This window comes from Numida meleagris, chromosome 3, assembly GCF_002078875.1.
Source record: "Numida meleagris isolate 19003 breed g44 Domestic line chromosome 3, NumMel1.0, whole genome shotgun sequence".
Classification (NCBI taxonomy): domain Eukaryota; kingdom Metazoa; phylum Chordata; class Aves; order Galliformes; family Numididae; genus Numida; species Numida meleagris.
Window position 1 is genome coordinate 57,236,555 of NC_034411.1, and position 17,093 is coordinate 57,253,647.

The window sequence follows — 17,093 nt, forward strand, 5'->3', positions numbered from 1 at the left end:
TGAAGCAAATTGTGTGGTTGGAGTTTTCCTTTTAAAAGATTAGAAGGCCAAAAATCATGAATACAGTTTGCCTATTTATCCAAGCTACTAATAGATTAATGTTCATTGGATACAGTGAATAAGAGAAAGAAAGCGATGGTGAGGAGTACGTTGCCCTGATGGATATCAAACATTGCATAAGGGTAGATGTAATCAATTTGCGTTTCCTTAAAATTTTCTTGGATGCCTTTGGAATATACTTCAATTCTTAGCATAGGGGGAAAAAAAAGTTCTTTTTCCCTTTCTGTTCTTCTGCATGCCAAATGTATAGCACTACGTGTATGGTAGCATGGTGTAACCTATCTAAGTGTTCAGATTCCACGTTGCTAATGCACAGTAAGTCCACCCAAACAGCAGTTATCTGCATGGCATTTTGGCTTTCCTCTGGCATGTGCTTCTGCCTTAATTATCTATTCCACTTACTAAGATAGAAATGTATGTTAGTTGATGTTGGCAAAACATATGTTATATCCATGTTAGGTATCTGTTTGTTACACTATTGGCTTTTTATTTTAACTGTTTATATATGTAATGTAAGAGCTTATGAAAGTAACGCTGAAATAAAGAACAACTTCGCTTTTTCAGAAGCTTGTACCCACAAGAATTTTAAAAGCCTGTTTTACCACATGGCTTCGTAGTACTACCAAAAATAGATCAGCCTATAAGCAACTTTAAACCATGTATGCTTCTATGTGTGTTTGAATAAAACAGGTTTTACCAATACAATGGGAAAGGCTTTTGAAAACACATTCTCAAATGTATATTTGCTCATTTTATTTTTTAAGTATTTGAAAAAATGGCCTTTAAAAGATATGAGTAAATTCTTTTTAGCTTTGTGGGAATGTATTGTTTGAAGCCAATGTATATGACTGCCTGAAGCTCTGAAACAGAAATTCTAAGATTCAGAATGGACCTTTAAAAGGGAAAAATCCCAATAGTAAAGATGTTCAAGTAAACTATTGTGTTAGGAAATCTATGGAAATGTTTAATGCTTTTAATTTTTACAGTGCAAAGTAAAGAGCAGAAGTATGCTTGGTGGGCACACAGCATTAGATCGCTGCTGTGATTTGCGATTACAGCAATGTTCTGTCGCGTTCTTCTCTTTCCCTCCTTCCCTGGTGCACGCGAAGTGTCTCCTGAGCTCGTACAGAACGCTCCGGATCAAACGCTTGTCTTTGTCGTGTTTTCTCGCTTGCTGACCCTTCCTTATGTAGGCTGCTGCCGCTTTGTCCGTCACCGTCTAATTCTTTCCTTTCCCTTCTCTAACTCGTCTAGAGCCTAGAAGAAGAGATAGCGTCCATTTTATTTAGCCAAGAGCGCTTTGGCGCCGGCCTGGACCGGCCCTTCGCCGTCGCCCGCGCGGGGCCAGCAGAGGGCGCTGCAGGGGAGCAGACCGCCGCCTCGGCCCCGCCGCCCCAGGTGCTTCCCCGCCCCGCCCGCGGCCGCTGCCCTGCGCCCAGACGGCCGACGGGGCGCTACGGCTGTGCCGTGCTGCCAGAGCCGGCTGGCTGCTTGGTGTGGTGGGAGGGAGGCAGCCGAAGAGCTTAGTTATGTGCTTGCTAGGCATCGGGAGTATTAACTGGCTGTTGTTGCAGCTTCGCCAGGAATGCTGGCGTGCACTCTCTAGGTGCTTTGCTTGGTAAACAGCCATAAACGTTAGGATTAAGTCACAGATGATGTGTTGGTTTTGTATTGCTACTGCTTGAATTCAAATTTGCATTTTCCAGAAATAATTAGATAAGAAAGTATGTAATACGTAGCTTTTAGTGGGCTTTCAGGCACATCTATCACAATTCATTTTGTCACAAAACAAATACTAACATAGTTGCCTTAATCTCATCATTTGAGACTCAAACTAAATCCTAATGGCATCATCTTGGTAGTCACATGTTGCTATTTTGACAAGATACAAGCATGAACAGCCTCCCTCCCAAAAGGGAACAACTAATAAAATCTTAGTCGTTTGTTGTTTTTCTGTTCTTTTTATTATTTTGTGTGATGATAAGCCAATATCAGAATGCATTTTTCATATTTTTCCACAGTATTTTTTATTCCTAATTCGTGATTCAATTGAGATAAATAATTGCCTCAGTAGCATCACTGACCTGTGCGTTTAAACTTTTATTTTCAGTCTTTCTTAATTAAATTGCTTTATCCCAATTAATAATGTCCATAATACTTACCTACTTTTGAATGAAATATTGGAATGAAGTAGAAGAAAAGGAGCATAGTTCTAAGTGAGTCTTGCAGTGAATACACAGTGCCTGTCCTGTATCATATATATATATTATTAAAGCTGGCTTGAGGAATGTTATGCTGTTGAAAAGGGTTATGCATTGATTTTTGTTCTCTGATTGCTTTTTGTTTCACAGAAACATGCTTCCAGAGCAGAAGGACCTTGCACTGAAGTCAGCAATGCTGATAAGGTTCTACTGATTTTTCCATAGTTAAATTTGGCTTTAACTCTTCCAATCCATCTTCATTCTTTCTTTTCAGCTAACCATCCCAACCATCTTTTGTCTTCTACATGACACGAACCAACCATCAGCTAACTTTATTTCCATCGCTTTAATTTATTCATATAATCTACTTTTGTTTTTCCTCATCCGTGTTTTTTGTGCAGAGTTCACATGAGACTCTGGACATAGTGGAGGAGAAGAAGCAGGCAGAGGTTGGGATAGAAGAAACACTAGTCATAGACGAAACCAGCAAAGGGAAAATACAAGTTGCCACTGATGCTGGGGAAACATGTAAGGTCGAGCACCTGACAAAAAAGGACTCTTCTTCTTTGCCGTCAGATAGTAGTAGCAGCAGTAGTAGTGAGAGTGAGGATGAAGAGGTGGGAGAATACCAGCCACATCACAGGGCTGTTGAGGAAGTCATCAGGGAAGAACAGGAAGAAGAGGAAGATGTGAAAAGGAAAGAACATGAAGAAAAAATACAGCATGTGGATGCCACACCCGAAGGCAATCAGCTAACCATACCAGCTGAGCGCACAGAAGTTACAGCTGAAGATTTGGTTCAGGAAAATGCAACTGCCATACCTACAGAGGAGAAGAACTTGTCAGAGGAAGTTAAGCAAGACGTAGGTGAAGAAAAGGAGGAGGAACAGCTCAAACTCAATGGAGATGTGTCACATGTTGACATTGATGTTTCACCACAAATAATTTGTTGTTCTGAGGTAAATGGTAGAACAGTTTGACAACTAGATTAAACAGAGAGATTTCTTTGGGTGAAAATGTACCTGCCTTTCTTCTTCTCCTATTCTTCCAGCTGTTACAGCATCCAACAAGATTCAGATCATTTGGAAGGGGGAAACCACTGATGAGCAGTGAATTTCTGTCTCCTTCAGTTATGGTTTCTAGCTTTCTGCTACAACTGGTTGAAAATCACCAGTAAAGCAAGCCTTCCGAAGGCTGCCATCTCCCTTTTAAACCCCCTTATTTTATATACCTAATGTATATTTATTATTTGTGTTTCTAATGTTTTAAGTCTCGTCTTGTCTATTTGTCAGTTGTTTTTGACACGTCCATGACATGTAATTGTAATTGGAAAATTATTGGCAATTGGAATTAGAAAACATCCATCCCAGATTTTTGTTTCTTTTTTCCCTCATTATTCACTGCTTTTCTTGCTTTTTTTCTTCTTGAAGAAGTGCTACGAAGTTATAGACTAGAGTTAGTATTTCAGTGTGTATGTGCATAAATGTTTACTATTACACTATTTAGGGAAGCATAGGTTAGTTCCAGTCATAATCACTTGATTTTAACCAAACAAGGTTGAAGGGTACTTTGTTGGGTAGCCTTCATTTAAAAAAAAAAAAAAAAAAAAGGAAAAACAAGTGGAAAAAATGAAGTGTGGGTATGCATGTCTTTGTAACATGGGCATGATCTTTTACTGAGTTTTTTCAGCAGTTGGGTGTTTTTTTCCTGCTTGTCTTACGTTAGTGGCTTCCTCTCCCTGTGCACACTTGAACAACTTTTTCTGTTCTTGTCTTCTGTATACAGAGTCTCAGGTGTTCTAATGACATGAAAGAAATACTTTATAAGACCTTTAGAAACAGACAACCCACACTTCCTAAAGCATAGCCTGTTTGAAGAGGGAGCAGAAGGGCTTCTACGTGTGCAAAAGTAACTGAGGGAAGGAAAAGACTTTTTTCATCTGGATTTCCCTTACTTAAAATCCAAGCGTCCAAGACGTTTTTCTGTTCCAGTAGTGCACATTCAAAAGTTAAACTTTACATTATTACTGGAATTTCTTGTCCTTACTTGCAATTTGACTAAGTAAAGATAGATACTTTTCCAAGATTAATTCTGATGTGAAGCTTACCCATTTGAGGTAGCTATCAGTTTCTTATTTGATGGAACTTTTACACAAACTGAAATTTTTTCCCACTGATGCTCTTTTACACATTTTAAATACCTTTCAGCAACTGGGTTTTATCAGTTACCTTCTGTGATATCTACCATTGGCTGAAGCATGGAATGTTGGCAAAGCTTATTAGGAGATTAGAATTTCCTGCTGTGTGTGTGTGCATTTATTATATCATTTCACTTTGCTTATTACATGCTTTCCAATTGGGAAAAAGAGTCAAATACTTATCTTAATCTTGGACTCCTTATGTATTTTTTATTTTACTTTCTTGCTCCACTTTACAAATTTCCTTCTAATGTCTTTTGATTGCTTATTTCTTGCACCATAGCCTCCAGTAGTGAAAACAGAGATGGTAACCATTTCAGATGCCACACAGAGAACTGAAATCTCCACAAAAGAAGTTCCAATTGTTCAAACAGAAACTAAAACCATCACATACGAATCTCCACAGGTAGAGTGACAGGATGATTTGTTATACTGTTTGAAAGTTGGGTTTTATTCCAATAATTTGTAGCCCAAAATAAGTCACATTAAGAAATGCTTTTTGAAAAAGTATGCTCTCTCTAGCAACTAAGATTATATTGGCTATGAGAGTTAAGTGAAATGTGTTTAAATTGAACAATATTACTCCTAAAATTCTGAAAGTATTTTTTGTTGGTAGAAGAATTTAGTTGTTGTCTGCGAATGTATGGCTCATTTAGTTTTGAAAACTTGGTTAAAGTAGTATCACTGCTTCAGGAAGCACTTAACTTGGTCACAAAGTTTCCACTATAATAAACCTTAATAGTCTGCTCAGGCTCTGTAAACTTAGATGAATTCTATTTAAATGTTGGTGCTAAATTTTCCAGTTGAACTAAAGAATATCTATGTGCTTAGTAATAAAAAGCAAAACAATTCTCTGAAAACCAAGCTTTTAAATGTCAAAAATGCCATTTCTCTTCTTACAGTTTGATGGCAGTGCTGGTGGCAGCGCTGGTGTGCTGCTGAGCGCACAGACAATTACTTCAGAATCAGTTTCTACTACTACAACTACACACATCACGAAGGTAAGATGGATAATCTCTCTCTGAACATGAAGTCTCTTTCACCTTTATATCTGCTAAATTATCAAAGAAAACTGACCCCCAGTGGATGAGATTCATTCCAGGCACATGTGGGAGTTGTTTTTTTTTTCTGTACTCAGATTTTCAACACAGGAGCCTTAATAAATAAGCAGGAATACCTGGGAAGAAGATAGGGGAAATTAGAAAAGGTGACATTTAATTAATTATTTATAGTATTTAATGTTGGTCTTATTTCTGTGTTTGGTAAGGAGAACATCTCTGGAGTTTTAAGTTCATCTCTTCCATCACATGATGTTATCTTATAGAATCTCTGTTAACTTCATTGATTTGTCTCAGGTCCACAGAAACCTTGCTCGTGGTGTCTCCAGTAAGGCTGTACTGAAATGATGTTTTCTTAGCCTCTGTGCTCATCCTCCTTTGTACTGCTAGGTTTAGAGCGTACTTGAAAACAGACCATGCTGCTACTGTTCTTTGCAAGCGTATTTTAGTGTTGAATTATGGGTTCTCCATTCCACACTTGAAAAGGAAAGGAAAATTGAATGTTAACAGGACATGACATCTGTTTTGGTCTCCCATACTGTTTCATGCCAGAGTATGATAGAACTACAAAAGTGTTGTTTTTATTCATCATTTATATAAATACCAAATTCTAGGTGTGCCCTCTTAACAGTGCTTGTGGCTCTAAGGACTAATTACACTAAGATGCTTTCTCGTTTTTTGTGCCATCTGTAGATGGTTAAAGGTGGTGTATCAGAAACAAGAATTGAGAAACGAATTGTCATTACTGGAGATGCAGATATTGACCATGATGAGGTGAGTATCTGAACTACTAACACTTAGTATGTTACCAGTAGTTCAGTGAGATCAAGAAAATGTTTCAAAAACCCCAAACTGGAGAAAGTTAGAGAAGTTGAATGTGAAGATGTAGAAAGATCCTGAGATTGTTAATTGCAGCAAACTTTTTAAGCTCTGGTGTTAAGTGAATAGAGAGCCTTTAGAGTATGGCTGAGAGATGAAAGCATTTGTAGCTTTGCATTATAGATCATGTGAGTAGATTTCATACTATTTTTAAAGGTATTACTTATTTCGGAAGAGACCCAATGTGTTCAGTGCTGCCATTTGGGAGGAAAAGCATGACTAAAATAATCTATTTTGATACATTAATCTAGGAGTCTCTGCTGTTTTGTGTCAGCAACGTCTAAATGCGGAACTCATCTCAACTAAATGCTTTGAAACATATCAAGGCATAAACTGCTTGAATGTGTAAAATAGTTTTTTACTTCTATTTACAGAATTCTGTACAATTAAAAAATATATATATTGTTGATATGCAGGAATCTGATATAAGAGCTTTTGATCTCTATTAGCACCAAGACCGTTTTGGTTTGTGGTGTCTTGGATATAAAGGTTGGAGTTGCTTTTATCTGCCCAATTAAGAAGGCTGAATTTAAGAAGTACACCAAAAAAAAAAACTGAGCAAGTACTGTGATTATCTATTCTTTGTAATGATTATTATAGATTTTTTTATCTAAGAAACAGCATTGAAAATGTCAATCAGCAGTCACTGCATAATACAAATGGAAAAACCTACCTTAAAGTTGCAGTGAATCCAATTCGAACTTTATGAAAACTGCACAACTCAACAGAATTTAATTTAACTTCTTAGTATAATATAGTGAGAGCTTTCAGGGAATTTAATTTCAGATTTTGATCTGCTGCTAGAATGTGGCTCTTGACAAGCTCAAGCTCTTCTTGAAACTCGTAATTAAATGATAGGGTTGTTCAGCATTAGGCATTGCTCTTGTCTGCCTTTACACAATGCTCTCGGGACATCTGAAAAGGTCACACAATACCTTTAGTATACTAGACAGTGCTTTTAGTAAAACCATTCTCCAAGTCATTCTTTGTTTTGAGATAAGTAGGTAATGGAGCAAAATAGATGAAATTATAATTTATATATATTTAATCATTGGAATGTAAAGCAGTGAGCAGCTCTTAACAAATTTAAGAAATCTCTATTGCAATTTCCTCAGTAGATATGGAGCTCTTCAGAGGCACAAACTGTATGATGGATGTTCACTCTTGTCTTCTTGCATCGTACATTACTAAAACAGTTTTTGGTAGGAAAAGAATATTTTAGTTTGAAGTTTCAGAATACAAGTGCTGCTAGCACTTGTAATTTAAGGATTTGAGGCCTAAAAAGACCTAAAGGTTATTTCAATGTTAATAATTTGACGATCAACCCTGATTCTTAAGTCTCAACAGGCCCTTCTCTTTAAATCATTGTTTGTACTACATAGGCTACATTGGTGCATTGTAAATTACAAACCAGTTAAAAATGTCTAAGATTATCACATGAGCAAACATTGGTAATTGTACCAATGCATACAGTGCGTATATATTCCCTTAATAGGACCATCCTCATTTTGTCTTTATTTGCTGGATCTGTTGCAAAAGTTCTAAAACTTCTTATAGAAAGCACTTGATGTCTTCTGGAGTAAGCTAGAAAAGTTACAGGGAGGACTTTATGGTTATGTGCTACTCGCTGAAAATCTTGGCAAATTTTTGAAGCCATTACATTAGTGTGTTTTGTTGTTGTGGTTTTGTTTCTTTTGTTTTTTTTTCCGAGCCCTTTCAAGTTTAGGAATTTTAGATTTTTGAGTAATTATTCCTGAAATTGCTGATGCTGCACACCTATTCTCTGGCCCCTTCTTTAATGCTTCTTTCTGTTGTTAAGCTACATATTTTGAATATGTTGGCAGGCTCTGGCACAGGCAATCAAAGAAGCCAAAGAACAGCACCCTGACATGTCTGTCACAAGAGTAGTGGTGCACAAAGAAACTGAACTAGCTGAGGAAGATGAAGACTAAAATCTAAAATGCCCTCAAGCAAATATTTCAGGTAAACTGATGTTGTAATAAACTTATGCTGCTATTTTTATCTATATTTTCTACTGCACTGTCTAACAAATTGGCTTGAAAAAGAAAAATATGGTATTTGCTACATATTATGAAATGCTGAATTTAAATGGACATTAGTAGAAGACAGTTAATGTCAGTTTTATTTTTAAGTCTAATCTGACATAAATTTGACATTTCCCTTTAAATGTCTCCCAGGTTTCTCAGAGTGCTCTTGTGGTATTTCCTATGATGCTTGCTCAAGATGGGGTTTTCACATCAAAGGGAGTTTGAGCTACTTCTGCAAAGCACAAAGATTAAGTGATGTTTTTCTGTTTGCAGTACAAAGGAAATGTACAATTGCAGTCCTTGCCTTACATTTTGCTTATTTAATAGGCGGACAGCAGTTATCAGTAAAAGAAAGGGCCTGCTCATACACTTCAATTCAGTCAGCTTATTCTCCATCTTAACCACACTGAAGTATTTACCTTCTATCACTTTTTCAGATGAGAAGGTAAATGCTTTGACAGCTGAAGTTTTTAAACCCTTGTCAGTTGAAAGAGAAATTTGAAGAAATGCCAGTTCTATGGGCTCTCATTTCAGCTGGAATACTATTGTACATTCTTTAGTTTTATAACATTTTATTTTGGGGTCTGGCCTTTTTTTCTGTTGCTGAACGTCAAAAAAAATGACCCATTCTTACTGAAATTCTAAAATCTATTATATTTGCAACCATTTGCTGATTTAAAACTAAAAGCTAAGCTTACACAAGGAAAATTATTTTTTGTTACAGATGACCTACTTACCACCAATTTCCTCGTGTAGGCTTTTCATGTGAGGATAGTTTAACATTTATCTTTAGATAAATTAAAGCATCTTAAGATGGCTGGTTTTCACTGTGTTTAAGTATGAATGAATTTAGTAAGTTTTCATTACTGATGAGTGTAATGCTTTTCGTATACCAATAACTGTATTTTTATTAGATGTTCTATATGTTTTACTATAGTAAAATATTCATTTTAGTAAAATTTAATATGATATACTACCTTAATTTTTTTCTGCTTGAGCAGTGTAATCCAGGCCTGGACCATCCAGTAACCCTGAACTATTTCCAGAAATCTGTGACAGTCAATACAGACCGTAATGGCCATGGTCAAAGCTGTAGTAGTTGTTATGAAAAATTTGCTTTGGTAATCAGCAGAATTCACAGTACCGCAAAAGTGCTTAAATTTTATATATGCAAAAGGAAGCAATATTTTTGTCACTAATAATAAAAGTTGTAGGAATAAAAAAAATGCTGTACTTAAAGTATTCAATAGAAAGATCACAGTGAGCAACTGAGTAAAATCTGCTATTTCACTGGTAATAAGCAAATGTCGTGAAGCTCAGTATCAGCTTTGCTTTATAAAGCTTCAAGTTTCTTCACTGAAGCTTCAGTGTTTTTTGGACTTGATAGGTTTTATTGACTGAGTCAACTTCAAAGAAAAGAGATTGGTTGGAAAGACTAAATCACAATGGGAGAGATTTAAAAATAAGTTAAAATGAAACAGCGCTGTTTTAATCCTTTATTTTGGGGAGAATTCTCAGTTTTTACTGATTAATCTCCATGTTTAGCTAGCAGAGCTAGAGGATTGCCGGCTATTCTCCTAAGGGAAGACTCTTAATGTAGGGGGAGATGAGGTAAAAGAAACTTGTCTTGTATTTTTCCAGTAGTTCAAGTTGATTTGATTCTTATTTCCTCAGTAATTTGTACAATGGTTGTGTCCTCTAGAAGAGAGCTCCAGGTTCTGTACATGCATGCAGACCTTTAGTATTGAATGAGAGGGTTCCAGTTGCCTTTCCTGGCCTCCTACAGATTGTACTAGAATGAGAAGGTGTGTTTTTTTTGATAATGAGAGTTCATAAATTCCTTTTGACTCGTTCTTCTTTGAGCTTTCTGAGAATCTGGAGGCTTTATGTCAGAATGGAGCAAGTTTGAGCTGCCCTCTTTAAAACAGCTTCATTGTTGGTCAGGCTTATGTGTATTTGAAAAAGGAATGAATAATTTTTACTTGCAACTTATACAAATCAAAACTAACGTAGGTCAAATTTGGAAGTGCTCGGTCAACATTCCATCACTGGATGTTAATGTTAAAAACTGGGAATAGCAAAGGGTTGTCTTTTGGTGGAGATGTTGGAGTTCTGACCTTTCTAGAAATATGTTCAAAAGTTGCAGTGCTCTCAGAGCATTCTTTAGCTGTCAGTAACTTAAAACACACACAGCTGTGCCTCCAAACATTTGTTTTAATTTGCTATATATAATAAACATGATTCAGGCCAGAAAGGAATGTGTGTTGTGGGATTTGGGGTTTCTGAGGGATAGTGGAGAGGAGTATGTTGTTTTGTTGAGATATTTTGTATGCTTGGGAACTAATCACTAAATGGGGAACTGTGCAGGATGTTTCACTAACTTTTCTTGGTGTTCACCTGGATTTGCCTTGTAGATCTATTGCTTAGTGACGCTGAAAACAAGGATAGCGTGTATGTGCCAGCTTTCTTTTGAAAACAGGAGACATGGAGCTGCACTAACTGTGAGATAGTAACGTTAGAGGAATGTTACACATGCTCCAGAAGAGCTTGGAAAAATCCACACCATTTTTGAGAGCTGTTAGTTTGCATCAAGGAGAATGTCTGTGTTTTAGGTAACTTCACTAGCCCCTTGGTACACGGCAACGCTGAACGCACATACTCAAACCATCCTTCTATTTTCAGTACTTGCATAGAAGGATCTAAGATAGAAAAATGCACTGGCAGAGCAGAACAAATCATTTTGATTTGTAAGGATTTGTTATTGTAGTACGTACTGTAATCACAATACTTAAATTCATGCTGAATAGTAAGAGCTTGGGAGCAGGGACTGCTGCTTTTGTTATATCTGTGCAGAATGTGCTGATTTTTTTCACACTATCTCAATCCACAAAATTATCTTTCAAATCAATATTCAACATAATTTGTCCCATGTAAGTGATTGTAGCATCTCTTTTGGAGGGACTGTGTCATGGAAGGAAGAAATAGTCTTGGCAGGTTTGCAGTGTATTTCTGCATTAGTGACCAACTGCAAACTTGACTGTGTTCTTTAATCAAATATTCTACTACTTGGTAAAATTTTTATTCAGGACAAAAAGTCAAAGAATTGTTTCCATGTCCTGAGGGTGTGCTTTACTTCTCAAAGAAGTATATACTTTGTACAGTGGTGTTCGTAATATATTGGAGAGTGTCAGGTGTTTTTGTCCAAGATTGCCAATTACTTTACAGTTTTTGATCTGTGAGTAAAAAAGGACTAGTATGAAGACATTTCACCACGTTACACTTGTATTTGAGACATTATGACTGAATGATGCCATTCAGGAAAACTGCAGTTGTCCAGACATGAGAGCATGAAATGCCATAAATATCTGTCTGCAGCACAGACTGTCAGAAGACTTATGCCCTTCTATAGCACCAACTGAAGGCTAGATGCAACTATGGAAATGCATTTAGGCATTTGTGTTTAGGCAATTGAATCACACCATGAGTCTGATTTTTTTTTTTAACTTTGCCCCGACTACAACTATGGAAGTGTTTTTTATGTAAGCTTGTTTTCTCTAATGAAAGTGAAAGATGCTATTCTCTCAAGGGTTATTAATTGAGCAAATATCTTCATTTCTTTTTATGCACAAGATTTTGGATTAAAATTTAAAAGAAGTATGCAATAGATAACTGTTAAAACACCATGAAAATTTTAAGGAGGGAAATATATACTAAAACAAGAAACTTGATAGAAGCTGAATTGCTTTCCTCCTTAGGGCCAAAGGAGACTTTAGCTCGTGTAACATGCTTTTTTTGTGAAATAACCCTCCCCCAGAATCAGTGATATGGGGAAAATGACTTCTTGAATCTGTTGCTGTGTAAATGTACCGTCATCTGCTATGGATGCTTATGTAATATTCCCCCTCCTTTTTCTTCCAGAAACAAAAATGATGCTGGCCATGATCATAACCTTGAAGAACTGTGATCATTCCAAGTCATCACTACTCAACTGAATTCACCAAGCCTAGCAATGATGACCAGAGTTTAAGAATGAATTGCCAATACCAAACTCCATGTTAACATCTTTGGCCTATATTCCCTTAAAAGCTTTCTTGTTTATTTTTTTTATAACCACTTCTTAACAAGCTTAGTTTTTTAATGACACTTTAGAGGGTATGATCTTCTTTTTCACAAATATTTGAATTTCTGATGCTGATTCTTGATTATATGAAAGTGAACAAAAAAAGGGGTCTGGGAAGTGTTGTTCACTGGAGCAGGTGGTTATTGTGCAGAAAAGGGGATCTTAACTAATTTAGATGTAGTTTTGTTCCCAAATATTTCAAATGAAATCTGTCTCTGGAGTAATTTACAGATTATTTTTTTTCAGATCATTCAGGTAAATATATGGTCTCAGATAACAAAGTTTTTTTTATAAAAATAGAACCTTTCCTAAAATTTGAAAATATGCATTTCTTTGGATGAATTTTATACTGATATCTCCTGTAACTCTTTCTGTTCTAAGATTCTCCCCTCTGTGGGGCAGAGATGATGTGGCAGTCTGTAGAGGAGAAAGAGTTACAAAGAAATTTCTTTTGACTCAGCACTGTGTTCTCTTTGCACTTTGGTGCCAATGCTCAACTTCTTGTAGACGTTTTGCTGTCTGCGACATTCCAGATAGGGAAAGAAAGAATATCAAAATATCTTCTTCCAACAAGAGATCTAGGCAGCTTAAAACCTTAGTGCTTTTTTTCTTACTGTGTCCAAACTTCAACACTTCCATTATTTGAATACACGTGTAGAATGCTTGCTTTCTATTAAACCTCACTTGTCTACATGTTAGAACTGACATTTGTTATTGAGAAGGTATATGTTTCAGATACTTTGTCTAATGGTTAACACAGGTTTTTAGGACACTGAGTAAAAGTATATGATGGATTCCATTCATAAAGTGGTAAGACAGTACCATCATTTGAGACTGCCATTGAGAAAACCTGTTAATTATTTTGGATTTCATTTTTATTTAGTTCTCGGGGGGTTGTTTGTTTTTGGGGTTGTTCTTGTTTTGTCTTTGTTTTGCTGTTGACTCTGTGTATAGTTAAAATGCCAAATTAGATTTATAGCAGCTTGAAGTTGTATTAAGTGATATTTTTGCTTTCTGTAATTCTGTTATAAAATAAAGTTGTTTATTCTCTGTATGACTATTGGCACTCAAGCATACATTTGATAAATATATAACATGAGCACATCAGTTTTGAAGTAACATTCTAGAAGCCAAAGAACATTGAGAATTAGGGATTAGGACAGGATTAATTGATGATTAGCACAATTGTCTTTTATTAATCTATCAGTGTGTTTTTTAAGTGTTTTCCAATTAGCATCTCAGTCTGTAATTTGTAGATGAAATCTTAAGAACTTCAGAAAAATAATTTGGACAGCATTACACAAGTTGAAATGTCCCAGTCTGCCAGTTGTTCTACTGAGTTAATTGAGTTAGGATGTATTATGATTTTAAAGTAACAAAACAAATCATAAAACTTCTCAGTAGTTTTTTTCTCACTTTCTGAGCAATGTATTTTTGGTGCTGTTCTCAGTTTAGATTGCTGCCATCTGTTGTCAGCATGCTTGGTTAACAGAAATTCCTTCTAGTTTTGGCTCTGGATGATTTAGACAACATAATACAGCAGTAACGAAGATTTTTTTTATACACATACGTTAGCCTGAAAAATAGCAGATAATCCTACATGTTTCTCTTCAAAAAACAAACTGTCTTTAAAAAAAAAAGAGAACCCCGTCCAATGTAATAACTTAATGCTACCACAACACTATGTGTAAGTGAGGAGATTGTCAAGAAGGTAGCAAGTTTTGGTTACCTAATAGGAGGTCGAAATGGCAATATGTACATTTAAGGAGATGTCTTCATGGATTTACACAAAAAGGATATAAGAAAAGGCTCTATACAATCTTAGAGGTATTTTTGATGCCATGATATTAGTTGCAGGACTTCTCTGGGTTGAAGAAAGGGTATTATTTCAATTACTTATTGAGTTGGATCTTCATGGTTTGTTAGGTACTAGATCAATATTGTGGTTTTTTGATTGCAATTCTATTTAATCCTTAAAACTGCAAATACAGTATTTTTGAAAACAATATAACTTTCACCTAGAGCTGTGTTTTTTTTCAGATACTAATCAGAACCTTATGCTAGGGAAAAATTAATACTGCTTTCAGGTCAGCATAAGTTGTGGATAGCTATCACTTCCATTCATTAAACATGCACTAATTAAACACCCTTTGTCATGCAGAAAAGCTTAGGCTTCAAGTGTGATAAACTGTAGAAGTAGTCAGGTTTTAGACATTCTGGTTGTGTGCATTTATTCAAATGTTCTGGAAAAGTGCAATTATGGTTTTTTCATTGTTTCTTGTTTATATATCCATAGCAAAAACTTCAAAAGGCAACAGAAGAAGTCATTCTCAAGACACTTCACAATCTGGCTTTTCAATACCTAGGCATTTTCAAATGCAATTATAGGACAATTTAATGAAAATCTGGAGAAGATATTTGAGTAAATAATTCTGCTTAAATACTATTGGAGAGAAGTGATTCATGTGGATTCTATACCAAAACACTTAATATGTATTTTTAATTATTATCTCCTGAGGGCTCATAATAAATGTTAGAATTGTTCTCCAGATTGTTTGCTAGATTAAAGCTTCATAAAGGACAAGCAAGCAACTCTGCAAACAGATGGTTTAAATATGTATTGCTCAACACAGTAAGCTATTGCAATGCAGGGTTTTGTAGAATATCCTGAGTTGGAAGAGACCCACAGGGATCATTGAGTCCAACCCCTGGCTCCACACAGGACCATCCAAAATTCAAATCCTACGTCTGAAAGTGCTGAACTCCGGCACTTGGAGCCATGACCACTGCCCTGGGCAGCCTGTTCTATGCCCGCTGCCCTCTGGTGAAGAACCTTTCCTGAACCCCCACCTGACCCTCCCCTGATGCAGCTCCATGCTGTTCCCTCTGGTCCTGTTGCTGTCACCAGAGAGCAAAGCTCAGAGCTGCCCCTCCGCTCTCCTTGGGAGGAGCTGCAGCTGCCATGAGGCCTCCTCACAGCCTCCTCTGCCCTGGGCTGAACAAACCAGGAGATCTCAACTGCTCCTCATGTGGCTCGTCCTCTAGACTCTTCAGCATGTTGGCTGCCTTCCTTTGGATGACCTAATACTTTTTCATCCTTTTTATTTTGTGGCACCCAAACCTGCAGATAGTACTTGAGGTGAGGCTGCGCTGAGCAGAGTGGGACAATCCCTTGCCCAGCTGGCAGTGCTGGGCCTGATGCACCCCAGAGTACGGTTGGCCCTTTGGCTGCCAGGGCACGGTGCTGGTTCAGATACAACTTCTTGTCATCCAGAGTTGCCAGATTGCTTTCTGCAGGACTGTTCTCTAGCCTCTTGCCCCCCAGTCTGTACCTATATTCAGATTTCCTGTGTCCCAGGTGCAGAATCCAGCACTTGCTCCCATTAAACTTGATGTGGTTGGTGATTGCCCAGCCCTCTCATTTATCAAGGTCTCTGCAAGGCCTCTCTCCCCTTCAGGGAGTCAGTGGCTCTTTATAATTCATTGTTGTCCACAAACTTAGTATACCTTGAAGTTGTATATTCAAGTCATAAATGAAAGCATTGAAGAGAATTGGCCCTAAAATTGAGCCCTGGACAACTCCACTAGTGGCTGGCCACCAGCCTGATGTAGTCCCATTTACTAGAATCCATTGAGTCTGATCCATCAGCCATTGTTCACCCATTACATTTTTGTCTAATTGTATTCTGGATATTTTTTTCCAGAAGGATACTGTGAGAAACAGTATTGAAAGCCATGCTGAAATTCTAAAAGACTACACCAACAGGCTTCCCGTGCTGGACTAGATGGGTAACCTTTTGATAAAAGGAGATTAGATTAGTTAAACAGGACTTTCCCCTTATGAACCCATGTTGACTGCAACAAATGACTGCATTGTCTTTCAGGTGTTTTTCAGTTGCTTCCAGAATAATCTTCTCCATAGTTTTGTTTTCTGACATATTCTTCTCCTTAACAACTTAGGCTGAACAGCAACTTTTGGTTTAGCCACGGAAGAAATCAGCTAGATAGAATAAAATATAATTGAGATCAGAGTGGCAATTAACTGTACCCTTGACCAGGACGCACTGGAGCTTCTTAGCTTTTAGGCATGTTTGCAATGAACATAGGCTAACTGGAGCAGCTGATATCCCACACTGTTGACCTGACACTACTCCAGCTTTGAAACTGTTTTGATTTTTCAAGCTGCTTTGTTGTATTTTTGCTTGATTTCAATCTTTTTTTCTTTATATTGCACTTGGGGAAACTGTACACTTGAATTAGTAATATCTGTATAAGTTAGGTATTAGCAACGTTACTAAAGCTTGTATAGTGTTAACTTACTCTGCTTAGCATGAAGGAAATCCAGAGATATTTTTGGAGGTGTCTGTATATGAGTGGCTAAATGACTAACTCTCCCAGAACTCTGCTACTGATCGCTGCCTAGGGATGTGTATAAAAAGAGAATAAGCACTGTACTAAAAAGTAGTACTTCTCCTAAATACTCTAACAGCTTTCATCAGTTTTCAAAGACCTTTTGGTGTATCTCTTTAT

At 36.9% G+C, this 17,093-nt stretch overlaps 1 protein-coding gene across 10 annotated transcripts in view; it reads left to right on the forward strand.

Moving 5' to 3' along the window:
• EPB41L2 (erythrocyte membrane protein band 4.1 like 2) overlaps positions 1-13,620 on the forward strand; it is a 105,117-nt gene extending 91,497 nt beyond the window's left edge. For 4 of the 10 annotated variants that reach the window (XM_021390588.1, XM_021390578.1, XM_021390580.1 and 1 more), the window contains 8 exons: positions 1,315-1,458; positions 2,412-2,465; positions 2,663-3,220; positions 4,742-4,864; positions 5,361-5,459; positions 6,210-6,290; positions 8,240-8,378; positions 12,362-13,620. In XM_021390588.1, the coding sequence (XP_021246263.1) occupies positions 1,315-1,458; positions 2,412-2,465; positions 2,663-3,220; positions 4,742-4,864; positions 5,361-5,459; positions 6,210-6,290; positions 8,240-8,347 (1,167 nt within the window). In that variant the 3' untranslated portion in view covers positions 8,348-8,378; positions 12,362-13,620. The remainder of the gene's footprint in view (positions 1-1,314; positions 1,459-2,411; positions 2,466-2,662; positions 3,221-4,741; positions 4,865-5,360; positions 5,460-6,209; positions 6,291-8,239; positions 8,379-12,361) is intronic. The other 6 variants (XM_021390581.1, XM_021390584.1, XM_021390586.1 and 3 more) reach the window with 2 other exon arrangements.